Source organism: Marmota monax, unplaced genomic scaffold, assembly GCF_021218885.2.
Source record: "Marmota monax isolate L192 unplaced genomic scaffold, Marmota_monax_Labrador192_F-V1.1 WCK01_AAM20220418_F8-fsc00021, whole genome shotgun sequence".
NCBI classification, from domain to species: domain Eukaryota; kingdom Metazoa; phylum Chordata; class Mammalia; order Rodentia; family Sciuridae; genus Marmota; species Marmota monax.
Window position 1 is genome coordinate 17,983,765 of NW_026695228.1, and position 23,139 is coordinate 18,006,903.

The following is a 23,139-nucleotide window of genomic DNA, read 5'->3' on the forward strand; positions in this document are numbered from 1 at the left end:
AAAAATGAAGGATGCTTTACAAAGAGAAAAAACCAAAAGCATTTCTAATTTTATTTCTTCCTAAGATGATAGCAGGGAATTGTGGAAGCTGTGGATTGGCAAACCTCATCCTTAGCCAGGGGAGGACAAGGTTCTGCACAGCCAGGCTCGGGGGCTGTGGGCCCTGAAGGGCTGCAGATCCCTCCGGGAGGCTGGTCTGTCTTCTTGGGGTTTACTTCTTGAGGAAAGCACAGGCATCCAGGAGCTCTGCGGGATACAACAGAGCAAGAGATTCAAAAACTGATGTTTTAAATCAATTCTTTAAGTCAATAACCCAAGGAGGGCACTGGAACGGTTTCCTCTGCCTTCTCCCACCCCCGTGAGTCAGTGCGGGCCTCTCCCACATTTTTCCCATCTCTTCTCTCAGCAACTGCAGTGTCCAGAGAACACAGGCATGTCTAGCCTTCACCAGCGAGGGCGTTCCCCTGCTCTGGCCTAAGGGATGCTGCCACCCCTCCCTACTATCTCCAAGTGATCAGTTGTCACACTCTCAGGTTTACAAGGCGAGTAGTGGTCCTCTAAGTTCGAGAAAGTGAGCCATTAATGCAAATTTGTTTGCAACCACGTTCTTCTACCCACTCAATCATCCCTCTGCGAACACTTCCCGAGCTCCCACTTTGCATGAGTCACCATGCTGAGAACTGCCCCTGGGGTCAGCAGGGAGAGACAGCATCCCTCAAGGGCACACAGTCTCCATAATCCCCTGCTGACTGAAGCTGTAGTTATCAAAATGTGGTCCTCCTCAGCATCAAATGACCTGAAATGTGCCTCAGTCCTGGACAGGATTTCTCACCTTGACGCCATTGACCTTTGGAGCCTGGTGATAACTCTCTGATGTGGGGAGCTGTCCTGTGCATTCGTTAGTAGCATCCCTGGACTCTACCCATCTGATACCAGCAGCATCTTCTAAATTGTGGTAATCAAAAATGTCTCCAGGCATTGCTAAATGTTCCCTCACAGGCAAATTTGTTCTGAGTTGAGAACAAGCCTCTGCCTCCCTGGGTGAGGGACCAGGAATACAAATCTGGTTGATCACCGTGCACAGAGGTGTCAAGCTTGCTGGAACTTGAGAATCATCATTGGAAGACTTACAACACTCTGGAATATCTTCTAAATATTTTTAAAGGATTTAATTATGATCGGTACATTTCCCTGGTTAAGTTTCCCTACATTTGAATTTTTTTTTTTTTTTTTTGCTGGGGAGGGGTGCTGGGGATCAAACTCAGGGGCATTCAACCACTGAGCCACATCCCCAGCCCTATTTTGTATTTTAGTCAGACAGAGGGTCTCACTGAGTTGCTTAGGGCCTCACCATTGCCCAGGTTGGCTTTCAACTTGCAATCCTCCTGCCTCAGCCACCGGAGCCATTGGGATTACCCGGCCCTACATTGGAATCTTTTGAGAATGTGCATTCTAAGATGCATTTTGACCCTAAAATCTTGACCTTTACCAGCGATGGTTTCTCAGTGATGCTCTCTAGGGTCCTCTTACCAGAGGTTGAGCATTGCTGCAGATTAGCAACGGCTGTGATATACTGCTGTCCCAGATACTTCTCACTTGTTGTTCTGCCATGGAGTTTAGCCAGACACTCAGTGTTGTCATTGAACAGAAGGTTTTTGGTATCAGACTTGAACAGGCAGAATTCTCCTGGGCACCTACTGCCTTTTCTTCCAAACTTAACCTGTGTCAAAAGGTCAGACAGTACGTGAGTAGCCAAGGGAGACAGGAGAATGTATGAACTGGGAGGCTGTTTCTTCCATTCTCACACCACTTCTGATCTCACCTCCTGCCACCTTTCCTCCCTTCTAAATTTCTGGCCTCTTTCCATAGACCTTCTTGCAGTTGACTAGGTGACAGCTGAGTATTTTTGAGGCCTGCCCTCCAAGAACTGATCACCTAGAAAATTCTAACATGTCAGCTTTCTCAGAGAATCAGTCTTTCCACCAACCAGGCAATTGCCCCGGGGCAGGATACTCAGCCTCCCTTAGCTGCACACAGCCTCTTCTCCATACCCAGGGTCATTGCCTTGGAAGCACCCCTGGAGTAATGATGTCATGATATAAAAATAGAAGTTCTAGTAGAGAATCTCAGATTTTCAGGAAATTTTAGGGTTTCCTTCAAATCACATTGACATTGATGGACCTACATCTATGGAGAAAGCTCTGAGTTTGTGGTCTCAGGGACCTTGTCCAGAACATTATTCAGTGGCCCAGCCTCGGGAAACTGCCACAGTAACCACTCTCTGAGAGAAGAGGATGGTAATTGCCTCTTAGCCACGCAGGGAATGGGAGCCCAGGGGCACAGAGACTTGGGCAGAAGTCAAGTCCATCCCAGGAAGCCCAGAGTCAGAAGCCTCTGTGGTTCTCCTTGAGACTCCCCATGGCTCAGAGCAAATGGTGCTCCCACCAGCGTCGAGTGGAGGGGCCCAGAAGGCTTGTGCGGGCTGAGTCACCTGGCTCAGGGGTTACCCAACCTAACAGGAGCCCACAAAGTTAAGAGCAAGCCAGGGGCCCTGGTGGTCCATACCTGTTGATCCAGCAGCACCTGTTCAAGGTGTGCTGCCTTATCTTTCCTAGATACCACAGCATGATTTGGGGCCACCGCCAGATGGCAACTCCGAGCCTCAGTCACGGGCTTCCGGGTGCCATCAAGGCACAGAAGTTCAAAGTCATCCAGCTTCAGGTCCTTAGCCCATGCCTCCGTGTTCTTTCCTACCAAGACAAAAGAAGGTGGTATCAGTCACATCTGCCCTGCGTGGTCAAGGGGTCTTTCTGGGTGGATGTGACCCTCCCACTGACCTCTCAAAAATATATTCACTGGGGTTGTGGTGCTATGAGGGAGAGAAAAGAAAGCTTTGTTCTGGGCAATGACTCAAACTTCAGACAACCAAACATTAGCATATAGTGGGACACTATTGAGCAATAAAAGGAAGCCAAGGTCACACACGGATGGGCCTCAAACACTAAGTGAAAGAAGACATCACAAAAGACCACAAGTCATGATTCCATTCGCATGAGTAGGCAGCGCCACAGAAGCAGAAAGTGGACAGTCACCTGTGCGGAAGGAGTGGGGAGGGGTGATGCTACTAGGGGTAGGTGGCTCTTCAAGGGGTTTTCAAGTGCTCTTTGCTTTGTTGGTGGCTGTACAGCTCTGTGAGCTGGAGACCACTGAATGGCACACTTGGAATGGGAGAAACTTATAGTCTGCAAATTGTATATCAATAAAGATATTAAAAGTTCTTTAAGTTTTTGTGGTTTTTTTTTTTTTTTTTAAGAAAATGCTCCATCTATGCCATATTTTCCAGTGAATTCCAGAAAGGAAAAAAAAAAACAGGTTGAGTTTTTGTTTTTTTGTTTTTAATAAAAAATGTCTGGGATCAGAAGTGCTTTGAACTTTTTTTTTTTAATTTTGTCATATTTGCTTATATAGAATGAGATATCTTGGGGAATAGGTTCCAAATCGAAGCACAAATTTCATTTATGTTTCATATACCTGTGATGCCCATGAACTGAAGATAATGTCATACGGTGTTTCCAGTGTTTCTAGCCTGAATTTTGACTGTGAACCTATCACATGAGGTCAGGCGTGAAATTTTCCTCTGGGGGTGTCATGTCAGTGTTCAAAAATCTTTTGGAGCATTTCAGATTTTTTAATTAGGTGTCTCAACCTATAGCTCATTTATATTCAAGAGGAACATTTCCTTTCCTTTTCAAATGCTTTAAGTGTAACCAGAGAAAGGATAGGAATTTCTAGGATTTATCCAATATGTTTCCTCAGTTCCAATAAAAGATAGTACCAGAGGCCTTGAAATTAAATTTGACATCAATCTGGTCCCTGGAGACCACTTTGATTGACTTCCATTGATCCTAAATGCAATTTCCCGTGTGTCTGTGGGCGCACATATGGGCTCACGTTCAGGCCCTGCTTGTCTGTCTCTCCTGCCCTCCCACCTTAAGGAAACACCTCACCATCCTCTAGATCCCACTATTTGATATTGACATCCTTCTGGACCCACAGGTCTGCCTCTAATCCCTTTCCAGGAGACAAGAGGAGAGGCAGGAAGAGAGGGGAGAAGTGGCTGACTACAGGGCTCACTGAAGGAGGAAGGCAGAAGTGGAGGCTGTTCTTAGGGAACAATATAGCCAGCCATTGCTAAAGCTGAGGGGTGGGAGGCAGAGCAGGGCTGAAGAAGGGAGATGCTTTTGGAAGACAGCAAATAACTGAAGAAGCTTTTGTTTTTTCCAACTGGAGAGCAGAAGAGTGATTGCTCTACCATCGGCTGGTGAATTATCTTTCTCATCCACCTGTAATTTTTGTCCCCACTCTCTCCCAAGGAGCTTCCAGAACAAAGGCTCGCATGAGGCTGAATGAGGCCTCTACTTCCTTTTTTACTTTATTTTTTATTTATTTGTTTTTGGTAGCAGGGATTGAACCCAGGGGTGTTTAATCAGTGAGCCACACCCCCAGATCTTTTGATATCTTAGAGACAGGGCCTTGCTAAGTTTCTGAGGCTGGCTTTGAACTTGTGATGCTCCTGCCTCAGCCTCTCAAACCACTGGGATTACAGGCATGCATCATTATGCCCAGATCTACTTCCTTTTTTTAAAAGGGAAATATTATTTTCATATGTTCAGTTTTAAAAATCCATATCATCCACACTCATAGGTATGTGTGATCTGGTCCAGGCAGATGGTGAGTTTCTTTAGCTTAGACAAAGCCAGGGAGACCTTCTCTACTGAGTATGGTGTGTGTGTGTGTGTGTGTGTGTGTGTGTGTGTGAATTCAGCTTCACAATCACTGTATCACCTACAGATGTGACCATGTTGCCAACTAAGGTCAAATTTTGGAATTCTTTCAGTCAGTTTGGGAATTGCTAGAATGCCTCCTCACTGCAAAACCAAACACTGAGATGTGTTGTGATGCCAAAGACTCTGTTTTGAAAGAGGAAGGGAAATATCTTCACCTACCATCAGTGTTCTGCAAGACAGTGACATCTTTCAAAAATGCAACGTCTCCCGCCTTCTCAGCCAGGCACCTGAGAAGTTTCAAGAAAACAATGCATTACAAGAGAAGAGAAACAGAATTTTTGTAAATATTTATATTATGCATGTCAAAAATGGAAACACGAAAGTAAACATGTAAAAGATGAAAATATTTCTGGGAGTTTATGCTTTAAGATGGCAGATAGAACACATCTGTATTCTCTCCCTTCCTCTAAAAGTCCCAGTGAAATGACATTGATGAGATTTTGTTAAAACCCATTAAAAAAAGAGAGAGAAAGAGAAGATAATATAATCCACTTTAGAAGTCAGACAGCAAATAGCTGAGCAGTTACTGACCTAACAGAGCCAAGAAAGCTGTACTATAAGCTGGAAGGGGTTGAAACTCAGAAGAAAGCTAATGTGCACTGCAGAACCCCCGGGGCAGGGTGGGGGTGGGGGGCATGGCAGTTGGTGCTCTAGACATCACTGAAAGTGGCTGAGAAAGGAAGGCACCTCCACATCCCATGCACCTCCTCCTTCACCCTGGCAGAGGGGTAAAGGTTTGTCCACTGGGAGGCTGAACCTAAAGAGTACTATAGTCTAGAGAATCAAACACAGCTGAAGGCAGACATGGAACACTGAAAACAAAGAGTGAAATGAAAAATTTATATTCTAGAACATTAAGTCACAGCCCTTTTCCCCCACTCAGCTTGCAGAAGGCTGGTTGTTGGGGCTGTGATTTCCCCCAAGAAGCAGATAGTAAATTTCTTTGTTCTGGGGAATCTGATCAACTCAAGAACAATAACCATAGAATCTGATAATTGGTTGCTCACAAAGAAATGACACGAACCAGTAACCCGACAGGAAGACCCAGTGCTTGCCGAGATTGGTAACTGATAGGAGCTAACAGTCAGCACCAGAGCTTCTTTCTTTTTCTTTTTTTTTTTTCCCCAACTCTTAATATGGACAGTCAGAGGCCATCAAATATTTGAAGGAAAACCACAAGAAATGGAGATCAAAACAATTACACTCAAAGGATACAGAAACAACGTAGGAGAGATGATAAAGCTTTTTTTAACTATAATTAATATTATTAAAGATATGAAAGAAAGAAATTCATAAAACAAGAATAGGAAGTTCTGAAAAAGAATAGTCAGAATACAAAAAGAGTTCTTAGAAGGTAAAAAATAATCATCATCATAAAAATTCTTTTCAACCATATAAAACTAAAGTGAGCAGATATCCCAGAAACTGTAAGATAAAGAAAAGATAATAAAATAAATAATAAGGAAATCAGATGATAATCCAGAAAAATTAAAGTTTAAAGAGAAAATAGAAGGATGGAAATTGTCAAAGAAATAAGAATTTCCCCATACTAAATAACTTGAGTTTCCAGATGAAATGGTCAACCAAGAACCCAATCTAATAAATTGGGAATAGACTCACATAAAGAAATGTCATGCTGAAGTTTCAAACAACTTGCCATAAAAAGTAGCTCAAAACATTTTCAAGAAGAAAGTCATATACAAAGAACCAGTAATCAAAAATGATACCTCATTTCTCAACAGCAACTCTAGAAATAATGACAATGTACTAGTGGTTTTAAATTTTTAAATTTGTTATATTTTCCATTGTTTGTTCTTCCTGTGATACATTCCAGATAATTTATTTTTTTTCATATCTTCCACCTTACTAACTTCCTTTTTAGCTATTTCCTGTTAAACTAATGGATCACATAGTTCATTTTTTTCTTTCATATTTATTTTTATATATTTTTCCTTTTTAGAAGTTCTATTTATTCCTTTTAAAAAACACTTTTTTCTGTTGAATTTTACATCAAGCAATTTTTTTCTCTTATGTGTTCAGTTAATATTATTATAGTAACTTTTTACCATGTACTGCTCATTGCCATTGAAAGAGAATTTTTAAGTAGATTTTGAGAATTAATCTGAGGACTCTGTCTTCCAGATAGGTTTCTAGAGAGACAATTAATCTGGAACCACTTTTATATATATATATTTCTGGACCATCCAAGGAGGCAAAAGTTTGAATTGCAAATCCATGCAAGAATTGGTTCATGGCTTAAATTTTTCAGGAAATGTCCAGGCAACTTAAAATCCACTGAGAGTGGACATGGAAGCTTCTTCTGGTTCTCTCACCTTAAGGGTGTAAGGTAATTTCTTAGGGTCAAGTTTACCAAAATAAGGATAGAAGTGGTTCCACTTTACTCTCTGAATTCCTATTCCCTCCCTAGATTTTAGTCTGATAATTCCTTATTATTTTGTCAGTTATCTAGTGCTTTTAAGAATTTGTGTGTCTGGATGTAGGTGTGTATGTGCTTAATCCAGCATTTTTGCTTGTTTTTAGGAGGCAAGTTTAATGAAAATATCCTAATGTTGCTATTTCTCAAATTCAGAAATCTTATCAAAATTCCTAGGGGAAAAAAAATGTCCAACCTAGATCTAGTTACCCAAACTATAAATCAATTCAAAAATAGACAGGCAAATACTCAAAAAAATAGCAATTTCTATTCATCCTTAGTCAAGAAGCTGATGGGGGGTGTGCTCTGTTCCAATAAGACAAAGAGAGGTGATGATATAAAATCCAGGAAAGAGGCCATCTAACAAGAAACAACACAGAGTGAAGTCCCAGATGATGACCAAGAGGATTCCTAAGACCACGCATGTAAAGGTGGCCTAAAGAACACCCAATCAGACTGTGGAAGAGGGTAGAGGTCTGCAGGAGCAACATCTCCAAGTGTGGGATGAAAGCAAGACAGCACCCAATGTGTGTACACTTTGTGCATGGGTAAGAGATTACATTACTGGCAGAGAATTTGAATTAGTGAATAAAGAAAGCTCAGAAAATTCAGCAAATAAGAAAGGGGACAGTATGAACTCCAAAGTAAATTAAAACTTTGCCCAATAAGGGAAATATAGTTTTATCATATCTCATATTTAATATGATAATAATGTTTGATTAGTCATAATAATATAATGAATATGACACAATCGTATTGGATGCTAATGGAGGTGAAGATGTGGAGTGGAAGAGGGATAGGGAGCCATGTGAGAGACTAAAAATAAAGAGCCAGCAGTAATAGGGTGTTTGTTATAAATGCAAAGGTGAATAAGACCTCTGGTTCCAGCTTCCAATTATTTTGTTAAAAAATTCCCCCTGCAGCCTAGATTGTAAATAGAATTTGAATAAAAAACAAAGCAGTAAACATAGAAATACTAAAATGCAGACGATTCCAATGGAATAAGACTTTGCTACAGGTCCAGAAAAAGAAAAAAGGATCATATGATTCTGACGCAGTCTCATCAGACATGTGTCTATTCAATATTTTCTGAGTGGAATCCCATTATAACTTTTCCATTTGCAAAACCTTAGACCCTTAAAGATATTTTTGTACATTCCAAAAACATTTTTGTTTGTTTGATTTTTACAAATCGGAGTATTGCAATCCTTACAGCAAAAGCTACCGCATTCACATTAAAAGCTCAAAGGCTAGCATTTGACCAATCTTTCTTAGACGCATGATGCCATCTGGTGGTGAAATATACTCCAGGAGACCGGAAAAAGGGGCCAGGGAAAAGAGCCTTTTTACACCCTTCCAATAGCACCACTGTGAAACAATGAAACTATAACGTGGGCTGTGGATAGTTGTTACGACAACTCTAGGTTTACAACTTGTGAATTCTGAGAAGCTTATGTGTTGGTTGATTTTTCCCTTCACTACACTGCAATACTTTTTTTTTTTGTCATTTCTAAGGCCAGAGTCACTAGAGACCTGAGAGAGGGCATGGGAAAGAGAATTCTCCCCCGCAACGTTGAATTGTAGGAAGCACTTGAAGACCACACACTCAACCCATTTAATTTTTTGAGAATGAGGATACTGAGGTCTGCTGCAGTTGACTTTGGCTCAGAGCACAGGGAGGAGCATAGCAGAGCTGAGGTCAGACAACCCTGGTCCAGCCTCCACTCTGGGTGTGATGGAGGGAACCCTCACTAGTACTGCCCATTTGATGCCCACAGGATGGCTCCTGGCTCTTCTGTGTCAGGCCACACCTGGACCCTTAGAACTGCAGTGACAATGTGTTGCAGGATGAGAGACCAGACCCTTCCTGGTGGAGCTCAGTCACAGACTCACCTGAAAGCCCCAGTGTAGCCATAGTATCTCTCCTTATTGTTTGGCACACACTTATGCTCACCCTTCTCATCACCAATACACAGAGCACACAGATTGGATGTTGGATCAGACCCAGGGGCACAGCTTTGACTGAAGAATTCACCTGAACAAAAGAAACAAGGAAAGTCAGTTCTTCCAACCTGAATCAACACAGCCTTTACCTAACAGGTGATACAGCTTGGTTTTAGTTCAGCACATGGTCCAGGACAGAAAGAACACATTCACAGTCACAATAGGTGACATATTACCACCAACCAAGGACCCACCAGAAATCAGAAAATCTTTAGACTATAGGACTGATAAGAAACCTGATTGAGGCTGGGGAAGAAAGTCATGACCACAGAGGGTCCCAGCATCACAGCCTTGAGCTGAGGACTCAGCTGATGACCATGATGGTGCCATAGCAGAACCTACTGACTGCCTACTCCAGAATCTGATTTTTCCTTTTAGTCAACAATGGAAATCCTGCTTTTCTTCTGGGCATTGGACCCTTTGATATAAAGATTAGAATTATCAGGTGCCCTGTGGTTGGTATGCTCATGTGGCAAGGTACTAGCCAGTGACACTTGAGCTGGCTTGTTGGGTGCCAGCTCCTTGGAAACATCATAAGAAGGCAGTGGCAGGTGCTTTTGTCCCTTTTCCTTCCCTTTCTTTATCCTGAACCTGGACTGTAGAAGCAGAGACTGGACCTCCAGTTGTGATATGGGTCATGAAGTGACCTTGAGCATGGAAACCACATATGGCAGAGTAGCCAGATGTTTGAAACCAGGTTGCTGACCCTGTGTGTCATTGCACTAGCTTTGGACAATCCACCTCTGGACTTCACTTATATGAGAGACATAAATTTCTGTCTTATTTAGGTGTCTGCTATTTGGAGGGGAGATTCTGTTCCTTAAAGCTGAACCTAATGTGAATTAACCCATGATGTGATTTAACCCAAGGAATGAGGAAATAAAGGTGACAAGCCCTGCTCTATTAAGCACGTGTCACCCATTATCAGATTCCTGCAGCCCCTTTCACTGGAATAGCCACACTATGTGTCAGCCTCAGGAAAAGCTAGGAGCTTCCCACCACATCCTAGGGAAGCTCCTAGCTTCCTACAGCACAGGGGCCAACCTGGGGGGTTGGCACAAGGAGCCACAGCATGCACTTCTGGGAAGGGGCAGAGGCACATGAAGCTGCCCCCATCAGAACCGAAAACCCAGTGATAACACAGCCAGGACCCTGCTCCTCTAGGAGACGCCTACACAAGAGGTGAGCCATGGGGACAATGGGCCACCCACCTCTACATCACCGTGCCCACAGCAGACAGGGAATGGATTATGCCAACCAAAGTGAGTGTGGGATGTGGGAGGCAGAGAAAACCCCAGAAGCAGGTTGAGCTAGGCTCTGGAGGTCTTATTTAGGTTCCTTTGCAGGATGGAGTAAGAATTCAGTTCTGTTTAAAAGGAGAAACCCCCTTTTTTTGGAGGCAGACAATTGCCTTCCCCCAAGATGGGAAGCCAGGGCCTGTGAGGAATTTAGGTTTGGGTCTCCAAGAGGTACAAAAAAAACAAAAAAACAATTGTACTTCTCATGATCTATGTACATTCTTATGGTGCAGAGAAAAAAAATGATACTCCAGTCTTTTACCTTGGTGAGGTAGATGGCACCAGGAAAGAGGTGTGTGGGAAACCTCCCTGAGCCTCCATGAGCCACAGTCTGGCTGGGCACAAAATAACGGAGCCACCACAAAGCCTTGTAGATTCAAACAGCAACTCTTTATTCCTCGAACTCTCACCCGCACTCTACACGCACGTTCTGGGAAAATACACTCCCTTCACCGGGTTCTGTGTACCAATTCTCTCAGAACCCCCGCGAGAACTCAAGGGAACTCAAGGAGTGGGCGCCCAAGGCAACAGGATACGCCCTATTCCCAGCAGGATCCACCCTAAACCCGGAGCCACCCTAATCCAGCAGGATCCACCCTAAACCTGGAGCCACCCTAATCCCTGAGCAAGGTCACCTTTCAACCAAAAATGCCATGTCATTCCTACTTGGCTATGGCTCTCAGCATTCATGACTCCAGGAGGTGGCCACAGGGAGAACTCAATTATACCAAAAGAGACCTGTGGGCCACAGTCTGTGAGTCCCCTACTCTGCTCCCTTCCCTGAGGTTTCACAGCACCAGCCCTTCAAGATGACCCTCCCAGGACACCCTCAGGTCACCTTACCAAATTTACAGGAGCCTGTCTGGTTGAAGAGCAGCCCCATGGGAATGTTCCAGCCTGCGGTCCTGCCCACCGCGGTGTGGCAGGACTTCCTGCCTTTCAGAGAGTTCCAGGTGATGTCAGTGTCTGATTTCCTGACCGCCGCCACGGCGAGATACCCTTGCACAACAGACAACAGAAGAGCACATCTTAACCTCCAGGAGGCCTGGAGGGTCTGCAACCCAGGCCAACACAGGTCACGAGGCATCGCTGGGTAATGATTCCCCCAAATAACTAGCATTGTTAGATAGCCCAAAATAAGCTGAAGACACTGCCTTATTGCAGGGGGAAGACTGATCTGGGCTCCGAGATGAAGTAGTCAAAAAAAAAAAGCTAGGCGTGGTGACGCACACCTATAATCCCAGCGGCTCAGGAAGCTGAGGCAGGAGGGTCGCAAATTCAAAGCCAGCCTCAGCAAAAGCAAGGCACTGAACAACTCAGTGGGACCCTGACTCTAAATAAAATATAAATTAGGATTGGGGAGATGACTCAGTGGTCAAGGGGCCTGAATTCAACCCCTAGTACCACCACCCCCCAAAAAAAATCTGATCCTGTAAGTGATTACAGGGGACTGTCCTCAACCAGCCACAACATGTCCCTGAGTTACAAACCTTCACATGTGGATCAATAAAGCAATAAGCCTTAGACTGCAAGAATAGCCCCAACAGTGCATAAATCACAACCCGATATACGCATCACATGGGAACAGGGACTGCCACCAGATTAACTGGTTTATAGATGCAGGAGAGCATGTCTCCAAAGAGCTCCCTGTGCTGAGTCAAAACCAGCCCTGCACAGTGACGGAGTTCACAAGGGCATCATCCTTCTCTGTTAGAGTGCACCTGACCTGACGAGGACAAGAGTTGAGGCTTCTAAAGCTGAGCAAGCACCAGCTCTAGTAGGCAGGTAGGGCTGGTGCACAGAGCACTGGGTGTGGCACAAGAGACTCTGGTTCAGAGCCAGAATCTGCCATGGTACACCCTCCAGCCGTGGAGAGAGGTGTCCCAATGAAATGGGTTGTTTGAACTGAACAAGCAAAGGAAAGACTGTGTGTCCTGTTAATTCTCTGGACACTGGGGATTCTTTGGGCCACTACTTCCTTATTGATGAGAAGGGGGAGTAATACTGCTCCTTCCACATGATCAGGTACCATAAGGGAGTATATGAAAGTTCTCCACCAGACTAAAGGGCAATCTAAACATTAATTATAATCATTCCTCTATGAATTGTTTGTATCTCTAAATAATGGTTTCTATGGCCATGTCTCTGTGAATTTTATCAAGATCCTCCCTCCTCCGGCAACAAGGACTTACTCTTGACCCTGAAAGTGACTGATTCCAACTCACCTTCTGGTTGTCTGTTCACACAATCAGAGTCCTTGTTTTCTTGGGATTCTGAAAGAATGAGGATGAATAACACATCATTTAGACACTCAGATATATTGAGAAGTCACAAACTTTTAAATCCCCGTGACAGGCACTGTGGCACATGCCTGTAATCCCAGTGGCTTGGGAGGCTGAGTCAGGAGGATCACAAATTCAAAGCCAGCCTCAGCAAAAGCAAGGTGCTAAGCAACTCAGTGAGACCCTGTCTCTAAATAAAATACAAAATAGGGCTGGGGTGGGGCTCAGGGGTTGAGTGTCCCTAAATTCAATCCTGGTACCCAAAAAAATAATCCCCATAATACAGAATCAAATTAAAAAAAAAAAAAAAAGATACTGTCCCAGTATTTCCATGCAGCAGAAATGAATATTTGCTTCCACAAAAGACACAGATGCTGATGTTGATAGAGACCAGTCTCAATGGCCACCAACTGGAAATTACTTAAATGCCATCCACGGTGACATGGTTAAATAATTCCAGGTAGAGTCACACAGTAGAATACTATGCAACAGTGAGAACAAAAGAAAATCTATAACTACACACTTACATGGATAAATATCACAAACACTGAGCAGGAGAACTCAGATATGAAACACTCCCTGTGCAACTATAGGAAGCTCTGATTGATGCTGTTTTAATTCAGGAGAATGACCACCTAGAAGGGGTAAGGGGGCTGGCGGCAGCAGGACACAACAGGCTTCTGCAACTTTCTGTGTCTTCACAGGGGCACCCGTGAGGCAGGGCCAGGGGAGGGGACGGTTTGTGAAATGTCATTGAGTTGTATGCTTCTATGCACTTTCCTGTCTGTGCACAATACTTTATTTAAAAAAAAAAATTTTAATTAAGAAGAAGAAACCAGGAGCTGGGGTTGTGGCTCAGTGGCAGAGCACCCATCTAGCACATGTGAGGCCCTGGGTTCAATTAATTAATTGAAACAAAATAAAGGTATTGTATCCAACTACAACTTTAAAAAAATAAAAAAGAAGAAGAAGAAGAGGAAACCAGTATGGACCTTGTCAATTCACAGTGCAATGAGCTTCTTGGGTAACGTGGCCCCTTTTGCTTATTCTTTCTCTGATTCTCCTTTTGAATGTAGCTGTCCATCTTGACTTCTCTGGACCCAGTGAGTAGAGTCACTCCACCCCACTCCCACCCCACAGCCAAGAGGGGACGCTAACTCCACTTACGGTGGTTCTCTGCCAGGACAGGCACCAAACCACACTTGCCAGCAGTGTAGATAAATCCTCCGTCCAGACTCATGGCATCAGCTTCTCCCTTCTGCAGAGGCAAAGCAGATAAGCAGCAGTGAGCCTGTTTCCCTTGTTGCTGTCTTCAGCCCTGAGAGAGGCCTTAGGCCAGATATTCCAGTGAAACGGGTTGTTTGAACTGAACCAAAGGAGGCATCATGGGCACTGTTCTCTACCAGCCCCACATGCTTTGTGCCGGTAATTCAGTTAGAAAAAAAAAAAAAAACAGGACACGTTGCACTAACCCTCTGTCCTCTGAGCAAAACACTTCCTGTATCCAAGTACTCCAGGGACACCATCCTGAACTAGCCTCACTCATGGGGATAAAGATGGGAACAGTGGGGCCCCTCTGGTCCCAGCTCATTAATACTACACTCAAAGTGCTACACATAACCAGGTGTGTGCCTGTTATGTGTGGTGCACACCTGTAACCCCAGCATCTCAGGAGGCTGAGGCAGGAAGATCGCAAGTTCAAGGCCAGCCTCAGCAACTAGCAAGACAGGGCCCCAAAATAAAAAGGGCTGGGAATGTTGCTCAGTGGTTAAGCACCCCAGGTCCAGTTCCTAGTACCAAAAAGAAAGAAAAAAAGTGCAACACAGAAAAAAGGTGCCGAATAAAAGAACAGAAATCACTGGGGCTGGGGCTGGGGCTGAGGCTCATGTGAGGGCCTAGCACATGTGAGGCACTGGGCTTGATCCTCAGCACCACATAAAAATAAAAAAATAAATAGATAGATAGGTAAATGTATTGTGTCCATCTACAACTAAAAGAATATTTTTTTTAAAAAAAATCATTTTAAAAAATTTTTTAAAATTAACTTGGATGAGCCCATGCTCTTAACACAGGAACAGATTCATCAGGATTATAAATGGATTTGACCATCAGGATTTGACCCAGTAATAATATTTTATAACTATATCACAATGATTGGAGATGTGAGATGAAGCTTTCTATTCAAGAATTCTCACCATAGCAATATTGATAACAGCAAAGGGACCAAAAGGAGTAGGGTCATGACAAAAATGAGCTCGGATAAAAGATATTCTGAAACACTGTTTAGAAAATGTTTCCAAAGAGTAAGTGTTCGAGTGGGAAAACACCCATGTTTAGTGAAGACCCTCAAAAACTACATAACTGCTTCGATCCAGGATCACCATGTATGTGTACTTAAAGTTCATAGAAATCCTGGATGGAGAATTATCAAAACTTCCATCTTTGCTATCTGTGTATGAGGCCACGGTTGGTTTGGGGGTTGTTTTTTTTTTGTTTGTGTGTTTGTGAGTGTGTAGGTTTTTACATCACACCTTTCCATACTTTCCAAATTACCCACAATAATCCAAAATTGTTCTTACAATGAGAAAGGTGGAACCCCCACAATAACTGCTTTTTTAAACCTACAACCATGCCCCTTAGCACCACAGGTGTGGCCCCAAGGGCTCTCTCTAGCATCCCTTCCTTGAAGTGCCCTGTAGTGGCCTCTTGGGCATCAACTTTACCGTAAGCAGATGCCCATGGCCTTGGTGCTCTCAGGAGCACCCTGTGACACAGGCCACCTACCAAGATCAGGGAGATGCAGTCTTCTGTGGTGGGAGCCGAGGCGCAGGTCACTGTGCTGCCACTCACATCACTCCACGTGGTGCACTTGCGCTGCTCCTCCGTGCCCACCGCACACCACACTACCTGCCGCTGCCGGGCTGCCGTATCTGCCTCCCCTGTCGAGAGGTGTGACAGCCTGTGAGCAGAGCTCCCAGCCTGCCAGGGACACCCGAGCACCACCTCCATCCCAACTCTGCCCTCCGCAGAGCAGGGTTCCTGCTCAGAGGTGGGAGCCGCCTCCTCCTGGGGATGTGTGAGGCCCACACAGTTGCTCTTGCTCTACCCCTCACCTCCCCAACCCCTGCTTCAGGCCCCAAGGAGCTCACTGTGTTTCTCATTTCCACGCCCTGGGAGAGCTTCCCTGGCTTCTAATCCATCCATCAATCTAGTGTAATGATATGCCTAATGTCTCCGCCCCTCCTCTCCAAAAGTTCCATGACACAGAAGCCAGTGTCCATCCCTAAAGATGACCCAGGGGACCTCCAGTCCCTGACCTCCCCCAAGGACCAGAGTCCCATCAGGAACTACATGCAGTACAGTCTCCCAGGTTTCCCAGGTTCCCACCCCTAACCCCCACAGAGGAAGAGCCACAGCTGGCTTCTCCCATAGCAGTGTCCCCAGCCAAGTTCAGAGTGTGGCATAAGCGGGTGTCCCACCAGGCCTCTGGAGCCATCCCTCAGGGGCCCTGGCTCTCTTGGTTCATATTCCTATTTCTCACTTAATAGAAGGCTGAATGGTTTTCCTGTCGGGGCTGGGGATCTTGATAGACACAGGGGCACATGAAAGCGTTCATCCAGCAGCCAGGACATTCTTTAGAAGACACACCTCAAAATTGCCCTGACTTGGTCGGCAGAAGACACCCACGCCTGCATCAGAACTGCCAAGATGAAGACCTCAGAGTGGCTGAGAGAGGAAGAGCTGGGCCACTCCACCCCTGAGGCCACAGCCACAGCTCACGGCCCACACCAGCCACCCTCAGGGCCCAGCCCAGGGCTCACTCACTTTCCCTCAGGTTCTTTATGGCAGTGAAGTAACCGTAGCCCAGGTACAGCCCAGCATCTATTTTCGGGGGGACCCTCAAGAACCCCAGGGCAGTGTCCTTGAACAGTAGATCCTTTTGCCCTTTGGGGGAGCCAAAGAGTTGGAATTCTGGAGATTTGTTTTTTCCAAACTTTTCCTAATTAAGGAAAAAGAGAATTACAGTATCAGCAATAAGTAAAGAGGAGACAACAACTCTAGGTTGACAATAAGTATCGGGAACTTCGGGAATGGGGAGGAAGAGATTCTGAGAGTGGGGACCTCAGCTGACACCCTCCTGCAGAGGGACAAGCTATCCCAGAGACACAAGAGCAGCCTCAGCTTTTTCTCTGCAGAGTTACTAGGTCCTGGGAATAGGCATTGCCCTCTCCTGCCTCCATTGGGGCCCGAGATGCTGTTGGTTGGACATGCTAGAGGACGTTTTGTAGTCTCCTCTGTCCAAGGCAGAGGCTGGGCGAGTGGTCCCATAAGTCAGTGAACTGCGATGGGCACTGATGGGCTTCGCAAGTAGCAGGTGAGGGAAGGAAGCTTCCTCCCCACTCCCAAACCCAAGCAGGTGGGGAGGATGTGGGTGGGCCTACCTGGGCCTGGTGGAGGAACTCCCAGATGAGGTCCTCCTTGCCGTCCACGCTTCGGGCCACAACAGCATGAGAAGGAACTCGGGCCAGGTGGCACTCCTTGTACTGGTCCACTGGCTTCCGGGTGTTGTCTGGACAGAGCAGCTCATACTTGTCCCTTTCTGCCTCATCTGGCAAGTCCTCTGGTGGGGGAAGGGGAGAAATGGGAAGCAGCCCGGGTGAGCCAATTCTTCACCACCATGGGCCCTTGTCCCCATAGAAGGGAAGAGATAGAATTGCTCCAAAGATAAGTCAGAAAGGTAAAGATAGCCCCCAGAGAGCCCAAAGGCCAGGGGAGGCGCAATCCTCCTCCTTGATCATACTGGCTGCCCTGCAGTTGGTCACAGCTGCTGCCGGGCCGGAACAGATCCCAGCTGTGCTGGGCAGTTGGGCCTCAAGAGGGTCCTCTCAGAGACAAGCCCGGGTAAGCTGTCTTACCAGCATCATTGGAAAGAGTAAAAATGACCAAAAAAAAAAAAACACTTTAGGCAGAAAATACAGTTGACTCACTATGCACACTGGGGGCATTCACAGGAGGGGAAAGAATGATGCTCTTAGGAGTTCAGCCAGATTTGGGAGCTGTTCATCTATATCCTAAGAAAGCTGCTTCAGAATATACAGCGACAGAAACCTGCCCAAGTCATTTAATGAGATTCATGCAACCTTGATGTAACGTGAAAGGAAGGAAGGAAGGATTACAGACCTAGTTTATGAACATAAATGTAAAAATCCCAAAGAACACATTAGCTCACTCAATCTAACAGGTTTTTTTAATCAGTGTTAATAGGTCAGTATTAAGATTGATCAATTGATTCTGTGGACAATAGTAGCCAACATCAACAAACAAAACCAAAGTCACTCACCCCAGTAACTGATTAAAGGACAGACATAAGGTCATCTCAATTTTAACAGATGCAAAAAAAAGTATATGTGGGCTCAACATCTACTTGTGATTTGTTTGAAGTTCAGGAGATTGGTAATTTAAAGAGGTTAGTAAAGTTCTTGAATTTGGCAAATGCTTTTAATCAAAATACATATAGCAAAATTATATTTAAAAAAAAGAAAATTGCTGGGCATTGTTGTGCACACCTATAATCTCAGGGACTCAGGAGGCTAAGGCAAGAGGATCACAAGTTTAAGGCCAGGCTCAGCAATTTAGTGAGACTATAAGCAATTTAGCAAGACCTTATCACTAAATTAAGTATAACATGGGCTAGGCCTGTGGCTCAGTAATTTAGCATACTTAGGAGGAAGAGGAGGAGGTGGAAGAGGAGGAGAAGAAGAAGAAAATTTAGGGCAAGAGAGTTCAGAAGGAAAACAAGTTACAATATCAATGCATAAAAATCAAGTGTTATTAGCAATAACCCAACAGAAAATAACATGAAACATTATATTACCAACTGGTAATTAGACTAAAAATTGTATGACACAGTGAGAAAAAATTTACACTCTATCAAAGGATAGAAAAAGAGATGTGGGGGGATTTGACATCATCATAGATCAGACACCTCAGCATTATAGATAAGTCCATTTTTCATGGATCAAATTAAATTCTATATAACCCCAAACAAAACAAAGTATAATTTTTAAAGAAATTCATAAATATCTCAAAAATTTTAACTAGGAAAATTTGAAAAATAGAGTAAGGTTATTGGGGCAGGGGAGTCCCTTTTTCTACCAGGTAGTGAGACCTTCTGCAAGTCAGGGAAATAGGAACATATGAACATACCAATAAAATGAAATAGCTCAGAAACAGATCCAGGTGGATGTACACAAATCTAATGTAGAATTGGCTCCTCACGCCAGTAAGGAAAAGTTGGAAATTTTTTTATAGTTGTTGCTATAGGGGAAATCATCTTATTCATAAAGAGGGAAAAGCTAAGCTAAATTCATGCCAAATTTCCTAGGAGGTATACATGTAGACAAACATGTGCATGGGGTGGAGGAATCTTTAATCTTATTATGGTAAATTTTTGTGATTTTTTATGGTGAAGATGGCATCTTTAGAAGGCCCTAAAACTACAGATCAACAAGGCAAAACTGGGATTTGAGCCCGTCAATATGAAAGACTTCCATTCCACAGAGGGCGCTATGGACAGAGTTTTTTTTTTTTTTTTAATGTATTTTTTTTTAATTGTAGATGGACACGACAACTTTAATTTATTTACTTGTTTGTTTGTGTTTCTTTTTTTTTTTATGTAGTGCTGAGAATCGAACCTAGTACCTCACATGTGCGAGACAAGCACTCTACTGCTGAGCCACAATCCCAGCCCAATATGGACAGATTTTTGAGAAAAGATCTTCCTAAAGTCTAAAACCAACAGTGGTTTGATAACTAAATAGAAAGCCTCCTACATGTGAATTGAAATCATGAAGAAAGAAGGCATGAAACTCAACAGCAAATATCAAAGTTTACAAAGTAAGAAAGGAAGCTCAAATTACCAGCAAATATGTTGAGACAATCAACTCACTGGATGTCAGAGAAGTTCAAATGAAACCAACAATGAGATTGCTTTACAACCTTCATTTGAACAACAAATATATATGTATGGGGGAAAAAAACTGTTGTGGGGAAATGAGAATATGTGCAGAGGATTGATGAGAACACAAATCCTGGGAGATCCTGAAAGTCCACCCAGGTGGGCCAGGGTGAATTGTGATGGGCTGTCTCTAGTGGTCCTGGGGAATGAAGTGGCCTGTCCCTGGCAGTCCTCAGTAGAGTGATCAGCCTGTATATACCCAGCAATTATGCTTTATTGTGTAAGAGGTCATACATGTAGCTGTGTGTGCCAGAGAAGAGACACACTCCCTGTCTGTCCTTCGCTAGGGTGACAGAGAGGTAAAATCTAGTGAGTGTGCTCCAGGGCACACTCCTTAACTGTTAGAACCACATACATATATAAAACATGGATACATCTCTAAACCCAAATGCTGAGTAGGAAACCTCAGGGGCAGCTTGATTTCTAACACTCAGTAACTCATGTTACTTCAAGTATGAACTTGAACCCAGAGACACAAACCAGCACCGTCTATTTTGCAAAACCAGGTTCATCCTGGAGGACACATGTCAAACACTTTGGCGTGGGCTTCTGGCAGGGAAAGAGAAAGAGGGGGGCATGGGAGAGTGAAAGAACACTGATGGTTTAAAATATGGAAGAACATAAAATAAGAGCTGTGCCCATAGGGGAACTTGATACAGTGCGCCACGAATTAAGGAATCTAATTAGCTGAACAGTCAGAATTATGAAATAAGATAAAAGGGGGAGGAGCCCTGGCTCTTACCAAACACCGTGCTCTCTTTGGCAAAAGCCACATCTCCAGCCCCATCTCTCAGACACCTGTGAAATGAGAAAGCACCAGAGGGTGAGTCCGGGGGTGCCCTTCCCTGCCACCCTTTCCTCCCTGTGGAACGGTGGCCCTGGCCTTGGCTTCTGAGGACCTCTGGCTTCAAAGGGAACAGGGCTCTGGGGCCCCCTCCAGGTAGCTTCTCAAAAAGGGCTCCAGTGCCAACCAGAGACCCCTACCTTCTCTGAAGGCTAAAAGGGTGTAACTTCCTTTTTCTATGTAAAAGGGTTTCGAAGCTTCTACCCTCGAGGGTAAAAGCTTGGTGACCCTGGCCATGTGTCTCTTTCTCTCAGGACTGAGTGTGCAAACATGTCCTGGCCAGTGGGGAGCCAGGGAATTGCTTTCTGCAGATACTCCTGAGCCCCAGAAGATGACTGGGGAAGGGGCAGCTCAGCCCTGGCAGGGGCACAGGGGAGGCAGACACAGGTCAGGCAGAGCTCACGCCCTTCCACACTGGGGAGAGGCTGGGCAGGACAGAATGGCATCAGCCTGGATACAGTGGCCATCCTGCCCAGCTGGGAGCCTGAGAGTGGACATCTCACAGTAAGACTCTACCATGGTTAGGGGAGGGGTCAGCAGCCAGCAGGAGAACCCAGGTCAACAGAAGAGCTGGTCAGCTTTGGGCTGCTCTGGAAAGATGGGAGGGCCACAGCTGAGGCAAATTCCTATCAGGCTGGTGTAGAGGTGGGAGCCTAGCTGGGGCTCTGGGGCTGGAGAAGAACATGCACTGGACGAGGTCAGGTCCTCTCTGGACTCAGGTTCTCTGTCTCCTCTATGGTCCCTGCCAGCAGGCTGAGCCCTGGCCTGATGCTGGGTGGCCCATGGGCCACTGGGGAGAAGACAACATCACTCACTTGAAGGCACCAGAGTAGCCAAAGTATGGTTCCTGGGAGGAGGCAGCACATTTATTTCCCCCTGTCCCCACACACAGGCTACACAAGTTGGGAAACCGTACTCCGTCCGCACCAGGAACACAACTGCCTGAGAAAAACCTGGCCACAGCTGTAGAACAAAGAGAAGTGGACCACAGATGTAAGCCAGCCCTGGCCACAGCACTCACACCTCCCCACGGTGTCCCCAGGGCCCCTTCCTCCACCCTGCAGGACATACAGCCTCGGGCATGGGGTCAGGAGCCCAGGGAGGTACACCTTTGCAGACCCCATGCTCAGCTGCCACCTCCCAAGAGCTATGGGGGATTGGGCCTTGCCAGTGCCTGGCACCAGCAGTTAACCCCCCACACACACCTTGATTCCACCCTACACAGTCCCCTATGTGATCCCAAAGGGGCCTGTATGTGTAACTAGCTGGAGGAGACACCTCTGCCTGAGATCAGCCATGATCCCCAAGCCAACTTACCTGCCTCCAGGGGCTCAGGTGGCCCCTCCCAGTTTAAGAATGGACGAAGTATCCCTATGGGGACGTTCCAGCCCGCGGTCCTGCCAAGGCCTGTGTGGCAGGACCTCCGGCCCTGTAACTGATTCAGCTGGAAGCCAGTGCCCTTCTTCACAATGGCCACGGCATAATAGTAGGTCCGCGGTTCTGTAAAGGGGCAGAGAATGGAAAGGTCTTAGTCTAGACCAGAGGGAGAAAAACGACCCCCGCCCACCACCATCAAGCCTCTGTGGGGAGCCGGACACGTTTCCCCCTCCCCTGTCAGGTCAGTGTCTGCAAGAACAGCCTTCATCCAGCCCAAAAGCCTAGAGACTCTGTTTCCTGAAAGGCAGAGCCAAGCAGGACCCCACCTCTGCCTGCTGTCCTGCTCTGACTCCACAGAGCCCAGGCTTAAAGCCAAGCCCCCTGAGGACAACTCACTCGCTTCCGTCCCATAGACTTCTGCTGATACAGGTCGCAGTTTGTAGGGGTCCTGGCCGGCCTCAAACACCAAACCACCATCGAGGGTTACAGCATCTGCCTTATTTTTCTAAAAGAAAAGACACCAGATCAGCTCAGGAGAAAACCCAGCCAAAGCGGGGCAAGTGGGGAATCTCAGGACTTCAGAAAGGCTCCATGACAGAAGAGTCTTCAAAAAGGGTGTCATGTCCACATGTCCTGTAAGAGATGGCATGAATCAAGGGTCCCTCTCTCTGGGCAGTGAGCACCACCCAAGCCCATTAGCTCCAGGGGGTTGGCTTATGCCCACTTCCTTAGGTACCTGCCCACCTGTATCATCACTCCCTCGTTTAAACTCGTTCACCCTAGATGCTTCCTCTAGATGCTTCATATTTCTTTCTTTTACATTCTTTATTGAACAGAAACTATAACTATGACAATATCTTAAAATGATTGTAATCAGCCACGTTCTTCCTTCTTGACACAGCTCACCTGTTTTACCTGGTTGCCATGTGGTTCCAATCACATTTTGTGGCCCACTTTGGTCATCTGAAACTGCATGCATTTTCTACTTCTGCAGAGTTTTATGGATTTTATTGGCTGTATACTATTGTATGATAA

General features: G+C 45.4%; 1 protein-coding gene across 1 annotated transcript in view; it reads right to left on the reverse strand.

The window, feature by feature from the left end:
• Window positions 1-12: 12 nt before the first annotated feature.
• Ltf (lactotransferrin) overlaps window positions 13-23,139 on the reverse strand; it is a 28,790-nt gene continuing 5,663 nt past the window's right edge. The window contains exons 3-17 of the mRNA XM_046437672.2: window positions 22,501-22,609; window positions 22,045-22,227; window positions 21,543-21,690; window positions 20,626-20,681; window positions 17,308-17,486; window positions 16,691-16,865; window positions 15,650-15,804; window positions 14,033-14,123; window positions 12,809-12,856; window positions 11,427-11,582; window positions 9,175-9,316; window positions 5,007-5,074; window positions 2,566-2,750; window positions 1,531-1,720; window positions 13-246 (exon numbers count right to left, since the gene is read on the reverse strand). Of these exons, the coding sequence (XP_046293628.1) occupies window positions 212-246; window positions 1,531-1,720; window positions 2,566-2,750; window positions 5,007-5,074; window positions 9,175-9,316; window positions 11,427-11,582; window positions 12,809-12,856; window positions 14,033-14,123; window positions 15,650-15,804; window positions 16,691-16,865; window positions 17,308-17,486; window positions 20,626-20,681; window positions 21,543-21,690; window positions 22,045-22,227; window positions 22,501-22,609 (1,920 nt within the window). The 3' untranslated portion in view covers window positions 13-211. The remainder of the gene's footprint in view (window positions 247-1,530; window positions 1,721-2,565; window positions 2,751-5,006; window positions 5,075-9,174; window positions 9,317-11,426; window positions 11,583-12,808; window positions 12,857-14,032; window positions 14,124-15,649; window positions 15,805-16,690; window positions 16,866-17,307; window positions 17,487-20,625; window positions 20,682-21,542; window positions 21,691-22,044; window positions 22,228-22,500; window positions 22,610-23,139) is intronic.